Source organism: Hypomesus nipponensis, chromosome 12 (assembly GCF_054491055.1).
Source record: "Hypomesus nipponensis isolate SF chromosome 12, ASM5449105v1, whole genome shotgun sequence".
Classification (NCBI taxonomy): domain Eukaryota; kingdom Metazoa; phylum Chordata; class Actinopteri; order Osmeriformes; family Osmeridae; genus Hypomesus; species Hypomesus nipponensis.
This window is the reverse complement of record NC_140372.1, coordinates 10194767-10213533: the sequence shown is the minus strand read 5'-3', so window position 1 is coordinate 10213533 and position 18767 is coordinate 10194767. Positions and strand designations below refer to the sequence as shown.

The window sequence follows — 18767 nt, the reverse complement described above, 5'->3', positions numbered from 1 at the left end:
GAGAGTGGCAGCGCAGGTGCCTGTTGGACACCCAACCAAGCCATTGGCCATCTTCCAAAGGCCGAGCTTTGCCAAAGACATTTCACCATGGCTTTTAACACCACAGTGCATGTGATGAAAACACTCCAGTGAAGCTGGAGAGGACTAGCTCAGGTGAATAATAAATTGTGAGTGCTTGAGCAAATGCATGCTGAAATTAAATTGATTTACCTACTAATGCCTAAACTAGGTCACAATTCTGACTGAAAACTATAAACTGCTTTTACCTCACTAGTCTGCACTGACGCCACAAACCTGCGAAACACATAATAGAAACTACAATTACTTAGCATATAACCTCTATTGACTTTCTTCAAGTGAAAGAAAAAACTCTCAGTAGTTATTCATAGTCAATGAGGAAGGGAATGGTCCCAACCACTTCAAAACACAGAGCATTAACCTGTCCCCTGGAGACACAATCAATATAGCCTATGGTCACCCATGTCTGTAACTATAATGTGCCTTCCATCTCTAAAACAATTAACAGCAGGACAATACTGTCAGTCACCCCCCCCCCCCACCACCACCCCTGCTTCAGACCCCACTCCCCTCAATCCACTCAACGCCCACACAATGGGCGAGTTTGAGTGTGCATACAAATCCCCTTGAACAGTCCCCACCCCAGCATCTCCTCAAATAAAGCCTGCAGAACTGAGCCTTCATTCGCCCCCCAGCCTTCTCATTAATAATGGGAGGGGATCCACCCTGTGGTGACCTGGGAGATGTAGTCTGTTCTGTCACAGTGGTGTTGCCAACTAAGAGTGGCTAATTGAGTAGGACGGCAGGGGTGTCACTGTGTGTGGGTTTGTGGAGAAGAAGGGCAGGCGTGTATTTGCCGCACTATGTGTTACAGGGGATCTGGGAGAAACACCGTATTTTTGGGAAAATTATACACATTTTCTATAAACCGCAACCCACCAGAATGGGAGCTTTGTGTTTGTAAATCTTAGTATAAACCGCACTGGAATATGTGCCGCATTTGAAACAGGAACAATTATAGCAAGCAATGCATGAGTATAGGCGATCTTACAGCATGTCGTTGTGTAACACACTTTAAAAACGAAAGTGCGTAATGTATGTTTTCTATTGGTCGAGAATTAACTAACATTAACGAAAAAAGTGTTTCTACTGTTGTTTTGTTTTAAAACCGTGCTATAAGCCGCTCCTAAATATAAACCGCACCGCCACAAGAAAAATGTAAACGGGGTATACACCGGGGTTTTATTTCCAAAAAATACGGTAACAATGACAGGAAGACACACAGAACACACTGACACACACACACTTGTGCATCCTAGCAGATACAAATACATGTGAGGAACACACACACCCTGTAAATGTGCGCACTGCTGATGTCCCAGAACCTCTGACGACACAGCGCACAGAGAGTGATGTATTTATTTAGGCTGCACATCCGCCAACCGGAGGGAGGGGGGGGGCGGCAGCGGGGGGGTGCATAAACAGGAGATGAGTGGCTATCCAGAGGGATTCAGGCCCCAGAGTATGTCCCACTTCCTCTCATCATTCACTCTGGTGGATCTGTCAGGGCTGTGTACTCGTCTGCGAGTTCCACCACTTACACAACTTTTGTCGGTCTATTTTTATCGTCTTCTATCTTCATGAGTGGCACCTATGTCTGAAATGTAACAAACGTTGGACGCCTGTGATATGGATGTCAGTTCCTTGCTTTTCTTCTTGACACAATGTGTCATTGTGAGGTGAAGATACTGACTTTGAAGACATAAATACATTTGTCAATAATTTTGTAAAAGAGAGGGCTTTTTGTTTCTCTCCATTGCCCACTGAAGGGAAATCATAATAGCATCATAGAATAGCCAGCAATACAGTAATATAATAAGGACAAATGGGGAAAGAATCTGACGAGTTGATTATGCTTCCTCCACACTGTTTCTAAGGCGTGACAAATGGTGTTTCTCTATAGGATGCTGTGTGTCAGCATGGGTGTGTGAACAGACATTTACTGTATGGACTGTTGGAGCCTGCAAACACCCCAGAGAGCCTAATAGTTGTCCATCAGAAGGAGTGTGTCAACTCTCAACGCTTAATCAAAGTGATGAAATCAAACTGGCTGTGTGTTGACACATGCAGTGCCTCCTGGGATGATGATGATAACTGTGCTCAGATGTCATTACACGTCCATGACGCTTGTTTTTTGATCAGGGAAATGCAAACTCTATTTACAAATTATATTAGTGAAGGAGCAACATTTTGATACAATTTCAGACCTAGTATCATTTAATGAAGAACATTGTGCATATGAGTATGTGTGTGTGTGTGTGTGTGTGTGTGTGTCTGTCTCGGTGTGTGTGTAAGCTTCTGGTTTGATAGGTTTCTAGAACTTGTCATTGCGTAAAAGTGCTGGGACATTTTGGAAACTCAATAGTGCCCTCTCCTGTACAACAATGGCACTAATAGCATATGCACATGAAGTATTGTACACCTCCAGAAAAAAAGAAAAAAAAAACGATTTATTTGAAGTGTGTGTATGTGTGTAATATGTATTTCAAGAGTGTGGTTTTCAAAATGCACATTTCCAGGACACTGGAATTCCTGGCAGTTTTTATTTTTGTATGTTTTTGTACTATTGACCTGCTACAGTCCATCTCTTTACCCGATACAGATGAGTGCACTTCAGACTCACTTGTGACAATACTCAAGTAGTCAGCTATTGTCTTACTAGAAAATAAATTGTGTTGGTTGTGCAAAACATTTCAATTGTAAGAGTAATGGAAAAGGTTAAATGAAAGCATACCAGTTTACAAATCTGGTTGCTTTAGTCATGCAATGCGTTCACAATCATACTTCCAATACTATAAGGCTGACTATTAGTCTACTGTAATGAATGTAAATATAAATCCCATTTCAGGGGATTGATGATGTTATGTCAAGTCTGAGAATGAATAAATAGATTCATGAAATGACATTGGACAAAAATAAACAGCTGTTCTCAGACTGACCCAGACCCAAGTGGGGGCCACTAGACAGTCATCAAACAAATGTTTTACATAATGTTTTGCTTGTGCTACCCTGTAATTAGTTGACAGATCTATGCATTTGAAGAGGGTAGGCAAATCACCTTCATTATAAAAGCTTCTCATTATTGTAATGAGGTGATTTCATTAACATTGAAGGAGTTTGTCTTTGTCACCAAACAAGGCTTTTGTTATGAACCCCAAGGGCCTCTGAAGTCAAAACCCTGGAGGGGGCAGCTGGTGTCCTCAGGTGATTCTCAACATAAACGTCAAGAGAAAATGGTCCCTCTATCCAGTGCCATATATGACAACATTTAGTCCCGAGGACTAATCCTCAAGGAGTGATGAGTGTTGTTTAACACACTAATCTGTTGTTTAACCTTTAGTTGAGGATTTGATGACTTCACTTCCCCAACCTTTGACCCGGAATCAAACAAGCAGGGCCTCATGGCAAGTCCCCAATGACCTCCGCCCCGCTTTGCTATGACACTAATTGTCTTCATTTGCTGTCTGTCAACATCACTGGGCCGAGTTTCTGTGTCATACCTCTGGCCTCGGCTCATCCATGTGTACTCACTGGCTTTATGAGGAGGCCTCAGCTGGGCTGAACCGCTCTGGTGAGCAGGGAGCGACAGGTACGACGCCGTTGGGGCGCATTTAGGAGGATTTAACATGTGAAAAGGGCTCAGGAGTGATAACAAGGCAGGGCTCTGAAGCCAAAGCCAGGCATTTGGATTCAGCAGGGTGACAGTGAGGGTCTCTGGGGTAAGGCTCCTGGTCACAGTCGGCAGATGAAGGTAATTGTTAATGGAGGTGGACCTGCTGCAGAGGCCCCGACTCTACTGTGTGTACGCAATAAAAAACGCAATAAAAAACGTGAAACTTGAAACTTGCATGGGGAGACAGACTTGAGACTCCACTGCCAACTGCTCCAAACCCCTCCATAAATCTTGTTGTATTCTATAACAGCAGTTTAAATTAAATGGGAGGAGGAAAGTTCAAGACTAAAAAGGCATTGTGAAGGAAGCCTTGTTTGGTAGGTGACACATCTATGTCAAACAGAAGCTGACAAGGCTGTGCCTTCTCTTGTAATACAGTATATTCAATCTGTACGTGATAGCAGAACATGACCTTTACAAGGATAAATATTTTCAGTTGTTTTCTACCTGTACTCTCATAAAACACAGTTGCAACACTAGTTCAATATTTTCTCTTTACTAAAGTGCACATGCATATCACTTGTGCTGTAAGCAAACTATCTGCAAGTTGAATTGATTAAATTGTGCTCTCACTTATATGCTAAATTTGAATACAGTACATGATCTAACAACTAGGGAGGAATAGGGAAACCCACGGTACAATTGGAATTCAATATGATTCATATTGCATTTTGAGTTTTTCAAGACCAAAGTTCTTGTTTCAAAAGAGAACAGCAAATGGCAAACATTGTTTAATTGTAATATTGTATATTGGACTGCATCATATTCTAGAACGTGCTGTATCAAAGTACGTTTTATATTACAGTAACTGCATCATATTCTAAAACGTGCTGTATCAAAGAAAATGTTCAGCTGTACATCGCTAAACTCCCAGTCCTTGTCAGGATTCATGGAACTGGGAGTGTTTATGGACCATTCAGAAATGGTTTGGACGCGCTTTGTTTTGTTGTTGTGTTTTTCTTCAAATAATCTGCCATCTTCATATTGCAATTTACCAGGAGAGGGCAGTGCAAACTAAGAAAAAGTGTCCTGTTGTCCTATAGGTGGTTATTTCAAAATATATAATTTAGAAAATAATAATAAAAAATGTGTGGTGAGGACATAATATAGACTAAACTAGGCCAAGTCAACCTGTTTACAAATGACGGATTCCATGATACAACTTACACCACTTATTTAAGATATATTTCTGTATGTTGAATGTATGCACCTTCCTGCCAAAGTAAATTCCTTGTCTGTGCAAACTTTTGACGGCGATTAAAATGTTTGATTTTGATTCAAATCCTTTCTGATTCTGATTCTGACATTGGCCTCATGGAATTGAACTAAAAGGCACATGTTTGGTTCACCAGCTCTGGCCCAAAGTCACAAGTGAGTAAGCAATTAAGATGAGCCTCCGAGATGCAACCTGTCCAGCAACAAGAAAGATGAACTGGAGTGGCCACCCATTACACATACACTAAGTGGGGAGGCTAGGGAGGGAGGGAGGGAGGGAGGGAGGGAGGGAGGGAGGGAGGGAGGGAGGGAGGGAGGGAGGGAGGGAGGGAGGGAGGGAGGGAGGGAGGGAGGGAGGGAGGGAGGGAGGGAGGGAGGGAGGGAGGGAGGGAGGGAGGGAGGGAGGGAGGGAGGGAGGGAGGGAGGGAGGGAGGGAGGGAGGGAGGGAGGGAGGGAGGGAGGGAACATATGGGAGGAAGATGTTCCCTCAAGCTATACAGACCTTTTTATGACTGATACAAGCTGTCCTCCTTCACCAAGGCTTCTGTCCACACTAGGTCACGGAAGGTCACCACCAAAACCTGTCTACAGCATAACGGGTGATAGAGGAACAAAAAGTATGTAAATAAAGCAGAAGCACACAAAGGGATTACATACAATAGATGGTGTGCATGGGTGTATGGACAAAGAAAGGTGTTCAATTTTAATTATGTATGGCCCCTTCATGAACAATAAACAGGATATTGCCAGGTATAGTCACTATTTGTTTGGAGTAGTGGTAGGTATCAGGTCTCAGGTGAAGTCACTGGTGCTATATCAAATGAATGTCTCTTGAGTATAGAGGTTAGACAGGTGCTGTCTAGTCTTCCTTCTGCATCACATGAGACCCTTTTTTCAATATTGTCCATGATTAACTTTGACTCATGTTCTAGATGTCTTGCATACAACACATTGTACTACATAGGCTCACAAGTTCAATAAAACTAAACAAAAGTTTGACCATAGAAATACAAGATCCACCTAATTTGCAATTCTCCACACATCTGCACCAGAAAATTGCACGTCCTAACTCTCACCAAGGTTTCTCAACATGTTGTTGTGGGTTTTTCTATATCATTATACGGAAACCGACTGTATTTTAAATTCTTCAAGATTAAAGTACCAGTTTTAAAAGATAAGCAAATGACATACTTGGTTTCATAAAGTGATACTTTTTAGAGAACAGGTCACCTATTCTAAATGTTTATTTGCCCACAAAGAAGCATTTGTTTGTGAACCCTTTTATCTGTTCTGTCTGTTTACAGGTAAACATACAGTATGATATTTTGTGATGTTTTATCTTGTTGACAATTACAGTATACCCCAACAGACTTCCAACATCACTGATGACCCACAATTGCCAGCACACATAGCTGACAGACCAACAATACTTCATAAATACAATATGTTTGAATGATGAAACTCAGAGAAAAAGGAATTTGGGGATTTTCCCTTTTATGCACACTTTTGTCCTGGGAAACACATGAAATAACGGGAGAATGATTTTCCCTTTGAAGCTTTGAGCTAGGCATGCATAACAATCTACAAACAAGTTTCCCCTTATCACATGAACTTTTTCCACCTACTTCAGATAATTCAGATGCAGAAAGATTTGAAACAACAATCTACATTTTTAGAGTTTGAATGCTGTGGGGCGCTAGGAGCTGCTATGGAACACTTCTTAGAACCATAACGATCATACCTGTCAACAAACAGCGCTTCTGAGATACACAGTATAGATTTCAAGGCTAGGCTGTGGCCATTGGGAACTGTTATAGAACTCCTTCATACTTCACAGTCATAGCTGTTTTTCAAACCTGTAGACAGAGGTTTTGAGTTAAATAAGATTAGTATATTCATCCCATCTTCCTTTGCTATGTACAGTCTTAACTGTGATGTATATATGCCTGAGACTGAACCTTCCCATTGATGACTAAGCACGGCAAATCAATTACAGTCGTTTACATGAATAATCTGTAAAATATCTGAATGACTCAAAGATCTACAGCTCGGTATGTATCTTTACAGTACATGCAACCGTGTGAAAGTTTGACACATGCACACATATCTCAAGTAAGAATTTGGACAGAAAAAGGCTAGAGTTGCAATGATTGAAAGGTCTACATTCCAATACAGGTTGGGGCATGTAGGTCTGGAATCCTTTGTAAAGTTGTTGACACTGACCTGCAAATTCTTCATTTTGTATAAAGGTAAGTCATAAACTTTTGAATTCAACATTTTGAACTACTAATGATAATGAAGGGGATTAAAACAGATGATTGTTTTTTGGAATATTTGTTTAAATGTATGTTTAATTTCCTATTCAGTCATGTTTTGATTTGAGGTTTTGTGGTCTTTCAGAGAAGCACTGCACAGTAGTAAACAAGCAAATTATTACAACCAAAATCTGCCAAACCACATAAAAAGTAGCAATAATTATAATCAAAAGCATTATACAACTTCTGATTGCACAACTCTCACAAGACAGGTTATACTAGTTCCTACAGTACACATTAGCACGACAAGTTGGAACCTGAGTTTTGTTTGTTCGTCTTTCATCAAGAAGAAAATAAACTTACCTCTTTCCCTCAAATATGTTTGACCAAGGCAGCACCTTGAAAGTGGACCAAGGAATTATCCTAATTTTGTCATGAGCATGTACCTATACCAAGAAACAAGAACAAGACACCTGCAGTCCACTTTCACAAAATAATCTGTCATGTACCAATCTGCATATAAAAGAATCAGCATGTGTCCACTCACTTGAACCTTCACCTTTAGACATTTACACAAGGGACACATACAAAGAGAGTAGTTTAATGTCTTCCTAAATTTTTGACAGGTTTTTATGTAAAAATGTAGTTTGAGAGGAAGCTTGTGAGAGGGGGAGAGAGAGAGACTTCTATGTCACCTTATATCCCACAGAGCAAAACCAGCAGGGTTCTTGACTTCCAGCATTTCTTGCCATCAACTGCTACCAAACCTTCTGCATTTTGGGAAAAAAAGTGAATATTGCTAAGAATTGCCAAGAATGGCCAAAAATACAAATGTTGTGGGAGAGCAATTATTATGATCTCTGATGACTATAGCCTATCGAATTCACATTCATAAAGCTTTATTTTCACCTCATCTTAGGAAATATCAATTTCTTGTGACATGATTTAATGTTATTGTTTTCTCTGTGCAACTATGCCTAAGTAGGATTGTGGGCAGTATGCCAAAGAGGATTGTGGGCAGTGTGTCCTCTTTAACATCAAACTGCAGTGTGTTGGCATTTTAGCATGCGGGAAATTTATGAAACATATACTGTAACATGCTTGAAAAAGGAATAGAGATAAGTAAGATATACATTTGAGGCTCGGATTGTCAAAATTTGAGTACATGCATGAATGAAAAAAGTAGCCTTGTGTAGAAATTATTTTGTTGTCCAAGCACAGTACCCTGTATATTTATGCTAGTAAGAACAATGAGGAGGTTCATTCATATCAGTCGATCATTACACAAAATATGTCTAAATCATCTTTCTTAAAGATTTTTGTTAATATCTAAGTTCCCTCTATATTATGAATCTGGAGGATATGTGAGGTGGTGTCCATTGATAGATTACATGCAAACTGCAATTCTAAAATATTCTGAATTTCCCACTGCAACAATTTGGAATAATCCAAATAGCCTTCACACCCTGTCACATACAATGACAAGAGTAAAGTGAAAACAAACAATATTGGGTTTTTTTAAAGTTGTCAACGTCCCCTCTGTCACTGTCAGACAGCAGTGGGGACAGCCACAGTGTTATCAGCTAAACCCAGATGCTTATCGTGATTATGCATCACTTACCAGAACATCTAGCCCATTTGGAGCATGGTTCAGGTAAAGTAATAAGAACTCTAGGCTATATAGACTCCGTACCACAGACCAATGTGGTAAACTGTCAATATAGATCGCACTATGAATCAGATTGGCTTTTAGGATTACTGCGTGATAGGACACGCTAACCCTGAGTCCTCAGGGTTTTTCTGGTTCCAATACTGTACATCATAACCTTGATACACTGTGCCACACAAGGTTACATTGTTCCAATGTGAAAGTGACTTGCCATCCAGCTTTCATTCACGATGTGCTTTGTGTGCTCTGGTCCATAGCCAGGACCCATTCTGGAGGAGGAGCCGGAGAACAGAATACTACACAAGATATTTACCGAAGCTGGAAAGCATGCAAATGCGAAGGAACTCCCAATATATCTTTCTGGTATTTCAACCGAATTCTCACTCACTGTCGTTCAGCCTGAAAGCAGTGTTTTCAAAGAATACTTTTGTGAGCTAGGGTTTCGGTCATTATGCCGAAGAAGACTGATTTGTCAATTAAACACGTGATTAAGTGAGGGGATACTACATCCAAAGAAACTACCTTGGACAAGGAGGCGGACTGGTGCCGTTTTTTGAGCACTACCCATGGAATAACCATGTACACTTTTTAAGATCAACGATACACTGTCTTTGTCTTCATAAAGAGAACACAACAAACGATTACAACGTTACAGATTTTTTTACGGACTCTAAGAAACTGTAAAACTGAGATAAAGTGTTCGCGGTTACTTTTAATGCGTCGATTCTGCGCGCCTCCAAATGGTCACCCTCTCTAAACCCAGGCGTCCTCTGGATTACCCAGTATCTCCCTTAGCACTGCGGGTAAGCACACTTCATCAGAATAATATTACTTATTTTTTGTAACTTTATTGCATCTTTAAAAACACAACAGGGTTATTTTAGACCTACCTAATGCTTTAATCATTCTCGCAAAAACTGTGAATGATGGGCATTTTCGAAGTAGCTTAAGTAGAAATCATATACGACCTGCAAAGCCTGTGCCTCTGGTAATTTTAACAGTTACAGTTAATAGGTGGTTTTGCCACACTAAATTGGAATAAGTATACTCTGGCATAACATGGTGTACATTTCTGCGTTTATGTGTACTTGAGTATAATATAGGTTAATCTAGGCTGTGTGGGTTTACTTTATACGTACAATTAAACATGTTAAGACAGCCTGCTTTTTTAGACGGTCCCCCTGCGCAAGCTGGCAAGTTCACCTACCGCTGGCTCAGCTGGCCCACTGCCACGCCGGGAAGTAAAGTCTGCATGCAATATACTATAGCATCGCGAACATGTCAAAAGGCTGCAGGGTGCTCTCACCGGGGCATTGGTAACAGTCATTTTCTATTAAGTATTATGCTTTATCATGCATAATGCATGTTTTTACAACACGACCTTCAATTGCCCCTATACAATATCCACTTATCCCTTGCACCGCTCTTCTGTACCTTCTCACACTTTTTGAATAATCTATACTGCCACCACAAAGTTATGCCCTTCATGTAAAGTGTTGCCCATAATTGAATGACTGTCACAAATCTACTTTTTTGAACAGCTGAGCTGATTACCTTTTTTACATTCAGTCAGGAAGGTTATGAATACTTTGAAGATGAGAACCAAAACAAGGCATATGTTTGTAACTGGATTTAGAACTAGATTTAGAAAATAGATTTTCTTATAGACCTAGAATTAGTGAATTTGTCTCAGGGCTTTAGACCATATTTCGTAAAAGCCACCTAACCATGTCTCACATGCAAATCAGATCATGCAAATTCTCATGGGGAGAAATCATTTTGCATCTGTTCACTACAAAACACAATAATAGACTGCAGTGAAAGTCAATACACATTCCATACTGGGATATTTCAGCACAGATTAATTTCTTGCCCCTTCTTTTTTTCTTTTTCTGAAGAACTAAAAAACACACAAGCATATTAGACAAGCTGAAAGGAACAGCAAGTGACCTTTGTTACTTTGAGTGGGCGAATGCAGTAATTATTATCCATCGTCTGTGAGACTGAGGCCCATGCACATCTATATAGATGTGTGGGTGTAGTGGTATCCCTGTAGGGCAGCCACATCACTTCCAATACAGTGGAAAAGAGAAGTGTCCTGTCCTTCAGTAATTGGCCTGGGAACATTGCAGGGTCCTCCACAGAGGTCACATTAGTGTACAGCAGCACATAATGTGCAGTTCCACTCACAAATAGAGGTGAAATATTCCAGTTGTACCCCACCTTCCTTCCGAAATATACATTAGTTTAGCAGCGTTAACACATTTACTAGAGCTGTTGGCCACCTCTAAATAGAGAAACGTTGATGTCATCCCAGTGGAACAAATAAGGAGGACTTAAATGTTTACGCTATGGTTTTCAACATCTTTTAAGAGAAAGAAGAGGGATACACTGAGTTTAATATTTACTCATTCAACAGCTGTGCTAATGATAGGCTTGATTTTGAATCTGACTGTTGTTATTTCGCCTGTGAGAGAATGTCATCGATGTTTTGTACTCAAAGATTATTGATGTTGTGGCTATAAAATACTTCATTGTGACTTGGCTTGTTGTAAACCTACACAGCTTAGAGTTTTAGGAACTACTGACAAATAGCTTGTTTTGTACTAAGTCGTAATTATTGTATGTGTCCACAGTTTTTTTTTTTTTACCTTATACATTATATGTACCCTATATTTAAAGTCTGTTATGAGACATGTTATTTGTCTTGCAAGGCATGGTTTTTCATCAGTTCAATACTAGCAGGCTTAGTATTTCCACTGTATATTCATTAATCTTAGTGACCAAATTAAAGACAAGACAAATTGTGGGTACTCTATAATTCAGTAACTAGCTCTGTATCTGTGTGTGAAATTCTAGAATAGTTTTATCAAACAAGTCTTATAAAATAGCTGTCAGCCAGATACTGAATGTATTTGAACCTTGTTCCCATTATGCACCAGACCTTGGCTGAATCGGCTACTTCCAAATGGCTGAGGTGCACTTGATCAAAGCTCTCCTCACAGCGTGTATATTTGAAAACTACTTTTCCAGTTTACATGTCTAAGAAGACAAATCAAGTCAACAAATCAAAAACAAAGTTAAACTGGAGATTGGACTCTCGGTCCTTCCCAAGCTGCCCAATGCTGAGACCTGAGACAGCACAGATATGAGTTAATCCAGTACAGCATCTGCACATGTCTGTCCTATTTAATAAATTATTAAAATATTTAATGCCACTTTAAGTATACGGCTGCTAACTATTGTGAATTAATTGCATCAAATTAGTTAAACAGATCATTTGAAGTGAACCCCTCTGCGCTCACCAAGGGAGCCGTGGGCCCCCTGTTGTGATGCTATTATTAGCTTATCATAGATAAGCTCACTGTCAGTGAGGGAGGACCGCCAGCCGTGCGAACAGCGACAATTTGTGTTCCAGCAGTGCCACACGTATCCTTGTAGATGCTTGGCCTACAGTATCAGGACCAAGTATAAACATCTCATCGGGGGTTCAGCTCTTAGCTTTGGTCAGCATAGCTACGTGACCGAAACAGGTTCAAAGCTGACGTGATCTTATGTGAAGACATGGAGACTTGTGTGTCTCTGACACTGCATACCGCCAATGGTGTGTTGGCATGCCATCGTTGCTGGAATACACAATGAAAGGGATACTTGACATTGCGTGATTTTCAACATCTGTTCTGAAAGAAATAGCCTGACAGAGACAACATAAATTTGGCATGAAGTATGATGCTGGCACAAGAGCACCATCACTCTAGAACCTCATTGGGGTGAAGATGGAATAATTTAAGCATGGCATCATCAATTTAAAATGACCTAATTACTCATTGGGCAAATAGGGTGTCTTAGTGGTAGGGTAGCACTAGCAAGATAATACAATCTATAAAACTAGATTGTTTGAGATTCAGAGTAGAGCACAGAAGCCTTTTATATAAGCAGCCTAAAGAGGAACATACAACAGCATCTTGTATGCAGTGTGTAGCAAGACCCCCCACCCCTCCCCCACTAAAAAAAACCTGTTCTTGGACCGAGCAAGCACGTGTGATCATGATTGACGTCCCCGCGTAGCTGTCGTCCCCCTGAGGTGATGATGACTCCACTAAGCAATATCAGCACCATCTGCACTGCTCTGGGTGTGGAAGTATTAGATGCATCACTCACAACAAATTTGATCAATTTGAACGGACAAACAGTTTATAGCGCATAGTTTCTCAGTGATGGAAAAGGCAAGAGCTTTATTGTGTGTCATTTAGCGGAGAGCCATGGACAGTTTATAAAGGGTACATGTGACTCAGCTACATTCTATTATACCCTCCATGAAGCATGTAACGGTTTTGATGGCCCTAAAAAACAAGAAGTCCCCAGTCTTTTCAACTCTTAACATCTGTTATCATGTTGGGATAGATATTAAAGAGTGGAAGGCCTATGTGGTCATAAATGGCACAGACTCGATGTGTGTATTAGAAGCCTGCAGGGGATCAGGGACATACTTTCTATATCAGGATTGTTTTCTTGTTCTTTTTTTCTTGGTATGTGATGTTCATCGAGTTATTCTTTTTTCAGTATTCTCCTTCAAGAACAGTGACTGCTTGCTTACGTGTTGGCCATGCTTACATGCATGAGCAGATATTATAAGGCTTCACTGGCCTCTAATTGAATTGTGTGGTTGCCTCACCAGAAGCAAGAACAAGTTTTGGTTCAGAAAATAGGAGTGAGATAGTTGAGCTGCTTGTTCTTCCCATTACACAGTGCGTGATGTGCACATTCATTTGTCAATAGGGTTTTATTCACACTGTACTGTGGGTATGTATTTTTACCTCCACCCCCACCCTGATGGGTTAGGCAGCGTCAGTCTTTGATCAGTGTCATTTTTGTACACCAATGCGGCACAGAGCTGTCATACACCCAGGCCTGTCATATCACACAAAACACTCGATCTACCATTCTAGCCTACAGTAAATATCAATGTGGTTGAAGGAAATTCAAAGATATACTCGGATAACACACTCATACCACCTTGACAATGTGGAATATATATGATGATAACATTTAATACCGTTGCAAATATGTAGCGTCTAGGATATACCCAATGGTGCAGTATCTTTGAAACCCCATCATTGTTCATACATGACATCGAGTGTATAGATGTGGTGAGGTAAACCGGACACACTTGCCATGTTTCATTATTGCACCACCATCTTCATTTCCCTCCAAGAGGTAGTGCACAATGATGTGCACATAACACTTACCTATATATATAATAATACGTTATAAGTTCCCCCAAAAAATTTGAGACTTGAAATGGCATACATATTAGATCATTAATTCTGTAAGATTAGATAAGGATTAAAATCAATTCCGCTGAATCATGCATGATCTGAAGTGTGGCTATATGGGTTAGGCTCACACTGTTTATTTTATGAAAATTATTTTCTGGGACATCACCAAGTCAACATCAACTTGTTTTAATAATTAACAATAATGATTCATATTGGCACTGTATACTTTATAAATTATTTTATCCATGATTTTCTTCTACTGAACACATTTTGTTAACATGTTTCCCTTCCTCTCTCTCTACAGATACTTCAGACAGAAATGCTGCCCTGCATTATTTTCCTTTGCTTGTTTTTTGCTGCTGCTAGTTCCCAAGACATTCAGCCCTCCAAGGCATCTCTGAGCGAATGCTGCAACTCTTTGTGTACCTGTGAAGAAAAAGATGGCATCCTGCATCTTAACTGTGAGCAGAGAAACATCAGCAAAATCTCACAAATCAAAGTGCAGTCAGATATACCCTTCCACCTGAATCTGTACAAAAATGATTTGGTGGAGTTACGTGCAGAGGACATGGAGGGTCTTAAGAATGCCCTGTCACTGCATCTTGGGGCTAACAGTATTCAAGAGCTAGAACCAGGAGTATTTAGTGCACTTGGCTCACTGAAGAAGCTTCACATTAATAGCAATTTTCTGGTCACCCTGAAAGAAGACACTTTTCACGGCTTGGTAAATTTGGAATTTCTCCAGGCTGACACAAACTCCATCCATGTAATTGAACCCGGGGCATTCAACAAACTTATCCGTCTCAAAGTTCTGATCCTCAACGACAATACCATTGAGTTTCTGCCCGCCAACATCTTCCGGTTTGTACCACTAACCCATTTGGACCTGCGTGGTAATCAGCTTCAGACACTGCCATATGTGGGGTTCCTGGAGCACATTGGACGTATTATGGAACTCCTTCTCGAAGACAATGACTGGGTATGCGACTGTGAGATCCTCCATCTGAAGATTTGGATGGAGAACATGAGAGCCCAGTCAGCCATTGGGGAGGTTAACTGCAACAGCCCCCACAACCTCAGAGGCATCATCCTGGCCAAAGTCCGACGTGATGTGCTCTGCCGGTCCCATGAAGTTATCAACTTAGAGGAACCTTCCAAGTCTCTTGACATGGTGGTCACGCCGTCTTCCAAAGTGGCTCAGATTCCAAAGCTGATGGATGCCAAGGATGATGCCAAGCTACCAACGCCAGCTCCTACTCCGGAGAGTCCTTGTGTTGAGCAGTGCTCTTGTCATAATCACCCTGTGGCTGGGTTTTTGATGCATTGTCAGGACAGAGGAATTCAGAGGATTTCAGATATTGGAATACTTCAGCAAAGCCCCACCAAGCTTGTCTTGACAGGCAATATGATCCAGAGACTGTTGAAATATGATTTTGTCACATATGATAGTTTGGAATTGTTAAATTTAGCTAACAACCGCATTGATTACATAGACAATGAAACTTTTCTAAGCCTAAGCAATCTGAAAAAACTGTACCTTAATGGTAACAGACTTGAAAAACTTTACCCCACCATGTTTGTTGGGCTCCACAACCTTGAATACCTGTATTTGGAATATAATATCATCAAAGAAATTGCTCCTGGTGCTTTTAATGCTTTGCCAAATCTAAAGCTCTTATCTTTGAATAACAATCAGCTTACTTCACTCCCACTACAAATATTCCGCAATGTACCCCTTACCAAACTGAATCTGAGGAAAAATCTGCTTATGCACTTGCAAGTCAGCAACGTGCTGGACCAGCTTGAGTCTTTAGAACAGATCTATTTGGAGGACAACCCATGGGACTGCAGCTGTGATTTAGTCAGTCTCAAACAGTGGGTGGAGAAGCTCAGAAAAGACACAATTGCGGGCTCCATTTTGTGTCGCACCCCAAAGGAAGTTACCTCAACCGATTTGAGATTACTGAGACATGAGCTGCTGTGCCCTGGCCTGGTGACGTTTTACTCTTTACCTCCTGATGTGGACGAGGCATCAACCACGCTGGGGCCCAACCCAACTTCTAGGGGTTTCTTCAGCTCCCTCACGGACACTGTTCCGCTCTCTGTCCTCATCCTCAGCCTGCTTGTACTCTTCCTCATGGTCATTTTCTTTTCGGCGGGGACCGTGGTGTTCATCGTGCATCGTCGTCGAAGAAGAGCCAAGAAGAAGCAGGCCGAGGAGCAGCCGCGGGAGAACAGCAGTCCCATCCACCTGCATTACAGCATGTACGGCCAGAAAACCACGCACCACACCTTGACACAGAGGACCGGAGGCACCATGTATGAGGAACGCTCACACAGTCCCATCGTCCAGATCTGCCGCAACCCTACATACTGCGCTCAGCACAAAGAATACGAGTCGGACCTGGATTACGACGTGGAAGAACCCTCCAAGCATGTCTGCCGGAGCATCATGGAGAGAGAGAACATGTCCCCTCTCACAGGGTCCAATGTGAAGTTCAGAGCCGTGCCAGGCGAGTGTCCAGCCGAGTTTGTCACCCTTGGGGACGCAAACTCGCTCTACAAGAACATACTAGAGAGGGAGAAAGAGCTACAGCAGCTTGGAATTACAGAGTACCTCAGGAAAAATATGCCCCAGCTGCAATCTGCTGTGGAGATTCAGGTCCCAGGACACCAAGAGGAGCTGAAATTAATGGAGACACTTATGTACTCAAGACCACGCAAGGTCATGGTTGAGCAAACTAAAAACGAGTACTTTGAACTCAAAGCTAACTTACACACTGAGCCCGATTATTTAGAGGTACTGGAGCATCAAACTCAATTTAAATGAAAAAGGACAAGAAATAAAGGGGTTTTATTTTTAACATGATAAGTGCCTTGTCCAATTGCCGTTTTCACACCATATGACACAAATGACATAAAACATAGCATTATTGGATTCACAAGCAGCACAATTTATTCGTAGCACAGAATGTATACTCAGTCTATTTTCTTGTTATTTATAGACAGCACTTTGTCTAGGTGATAATATACTGTGTTGGCCAAATATAGAATTTTGGTAGTTGGGGTAAAACTATTTTTAGGGTATGTGTAACAGTTACTCCTTTGACAATTGGCTGGCCGGGACATTTTCCATCAATTTTGCCAGGCTGATATAATTATATGCCGTAGTCAGCATGCTCTATGTGCCACAGACTCATAACCATGCCAACGTGTATTTTAGGTACCTATGGTTCTATACCTTTTTTTAGTGGTGAGTTTTACCAGTTATCCATACTATTATTTCAATACTTATTTTGTATTATAACCTGTGGCAGTTGTTAAAAATGTGTTATCACAAATATGTTTTGAGTAAACTTAGCACTTAAAAAGACGGTATACAGTAAAAGTATGTAGTATTCTTGATATGGTAAGAAGAATCATTGCACTAATCAAACGCCATTTACAAGATGGTGCATGACAATCAACATAATGCTGAACAACACTGTTTTAGCTTGTTCCCTTTATCGAAGGAGCACAGCCACTGATGTATGGCCCTTTATGTTATCCTCTGTGTGTATGTGTGTGTGCACGCTGACATCTTTGTGCTTGTGTGTGTGTGAGTTTGTGTATGCTTTGTCATTTCGCAAATCAAATCTGACCATAATGATAACTGTTTGAAACATGCTTTCAAACACATGTATTTTGGTATGTTAGTTGGTGTGATCACTCTACAACCTTTGTCAAAATTTAGATAATTTATTCTGTATATTATGTACATAATTATTCACTTATCTTTGTTTTTTGTGTGCCTTTTGTGCTGTACAGGCGATGATCAGATTATAATTGATGAAATGTAAATAAAATTATGGTATTGCAAATCTTGTATTAGTGTATGTTTTAACTCACGTGTTTTAAGTATTACGTGATGGTCAGCATGGTCATTAAGATCTTGCATCAATAACTCAGTTTTAGTCTATTTTGGTCATTTCAGTGCTCTGAAGCAAATACAAAATGTCACCAAATGAGTCATCATTGCTTGCATGACAGATGTTTGCTATACTCTGTAGAGGGCTTGTCGTGTCTCGGTATCATTATCAGTTAAATACACTTCATTATTTTGAATGTCATCTTTCAAGGTGCATACCTTTCAAAACTGTGAAACATAGTATACTTTTAAGTTACTCATATGTTTTAACTTATGACCTTTGAGAGTATGGAGGTGCATTGTATAGAGTATGTATTTCGTGACAAATCCTCTCCCAACATTGCCTTCCTGCCATAGTCATGTTTCACCCAAGTGGCATGTCAAGTCTTTCCGGTTTTTGTCATGCAAATAAAGTCTGTGGTACAGCCCCGTCGCCCTCACCCCTCAGCCCTAGCCCCCTCTTATCCACCCTACTTAATTACTACACAACAATGGCTATATAATTCCCTTTCTACCGCTCTCCTCACGACTTCCATTTTCCTTCTCCGTGGTGCTTCACTGCCTGTTCCAGTCAATCCATTACCCATCATAATTGATGTATCAGAGGATGCATGCAGGCCTGCTTCAGTGGACTGAGACTGGTGAGTGGACCCAACTGGAAGCATAGGGATTGGTGTCCTTTGAGAGTTAA

The 18767-nt window shown here is 40.8% G+C and overlaps 1 protein-coding gene across 1 annotated transcript; it reads left to right on the top strand.

Annotated features, from left to right (window-relative positions):
- Nucleotides 1–9630: 9630 nt before the first annotated feature.
- On the top strand, nt 9631–17972 carry slitrk6 (SLIT and NTRK-like family, member 6). Its single transcript, XM_084668059.1, has 2 exons — nt 9631–9693; nt 14474–17972. Exons 1-2 carry the CDS (start codon nt 9631–9633, stop codon nt 16997–16999), a joined length of 2589 nt encoding a protein of 862 aa, XP_084524185.1. The 3' UTR covers nt 17000–17972.
- Nucleotides 17973–18767: the final 795 nt, after the last annotated feature.

Bases quoted from the DNA above. Each gene is read 5' to 3' on its own strand.
- slitrk6 (XM_084668059.1), top strand. From the start codon at position 9,631: ATGGTCACCCTCTCTAAACCCAGGCGTCCTCTGGATTACCCAGTATCT. The intron at 9,694-14,473 runs GTAAGCACACTT...CTCTCTCTACAG, and splicing joins TATCTCCCTTAGCACTGCGG to ATACTTCAGACAGAAATGCT.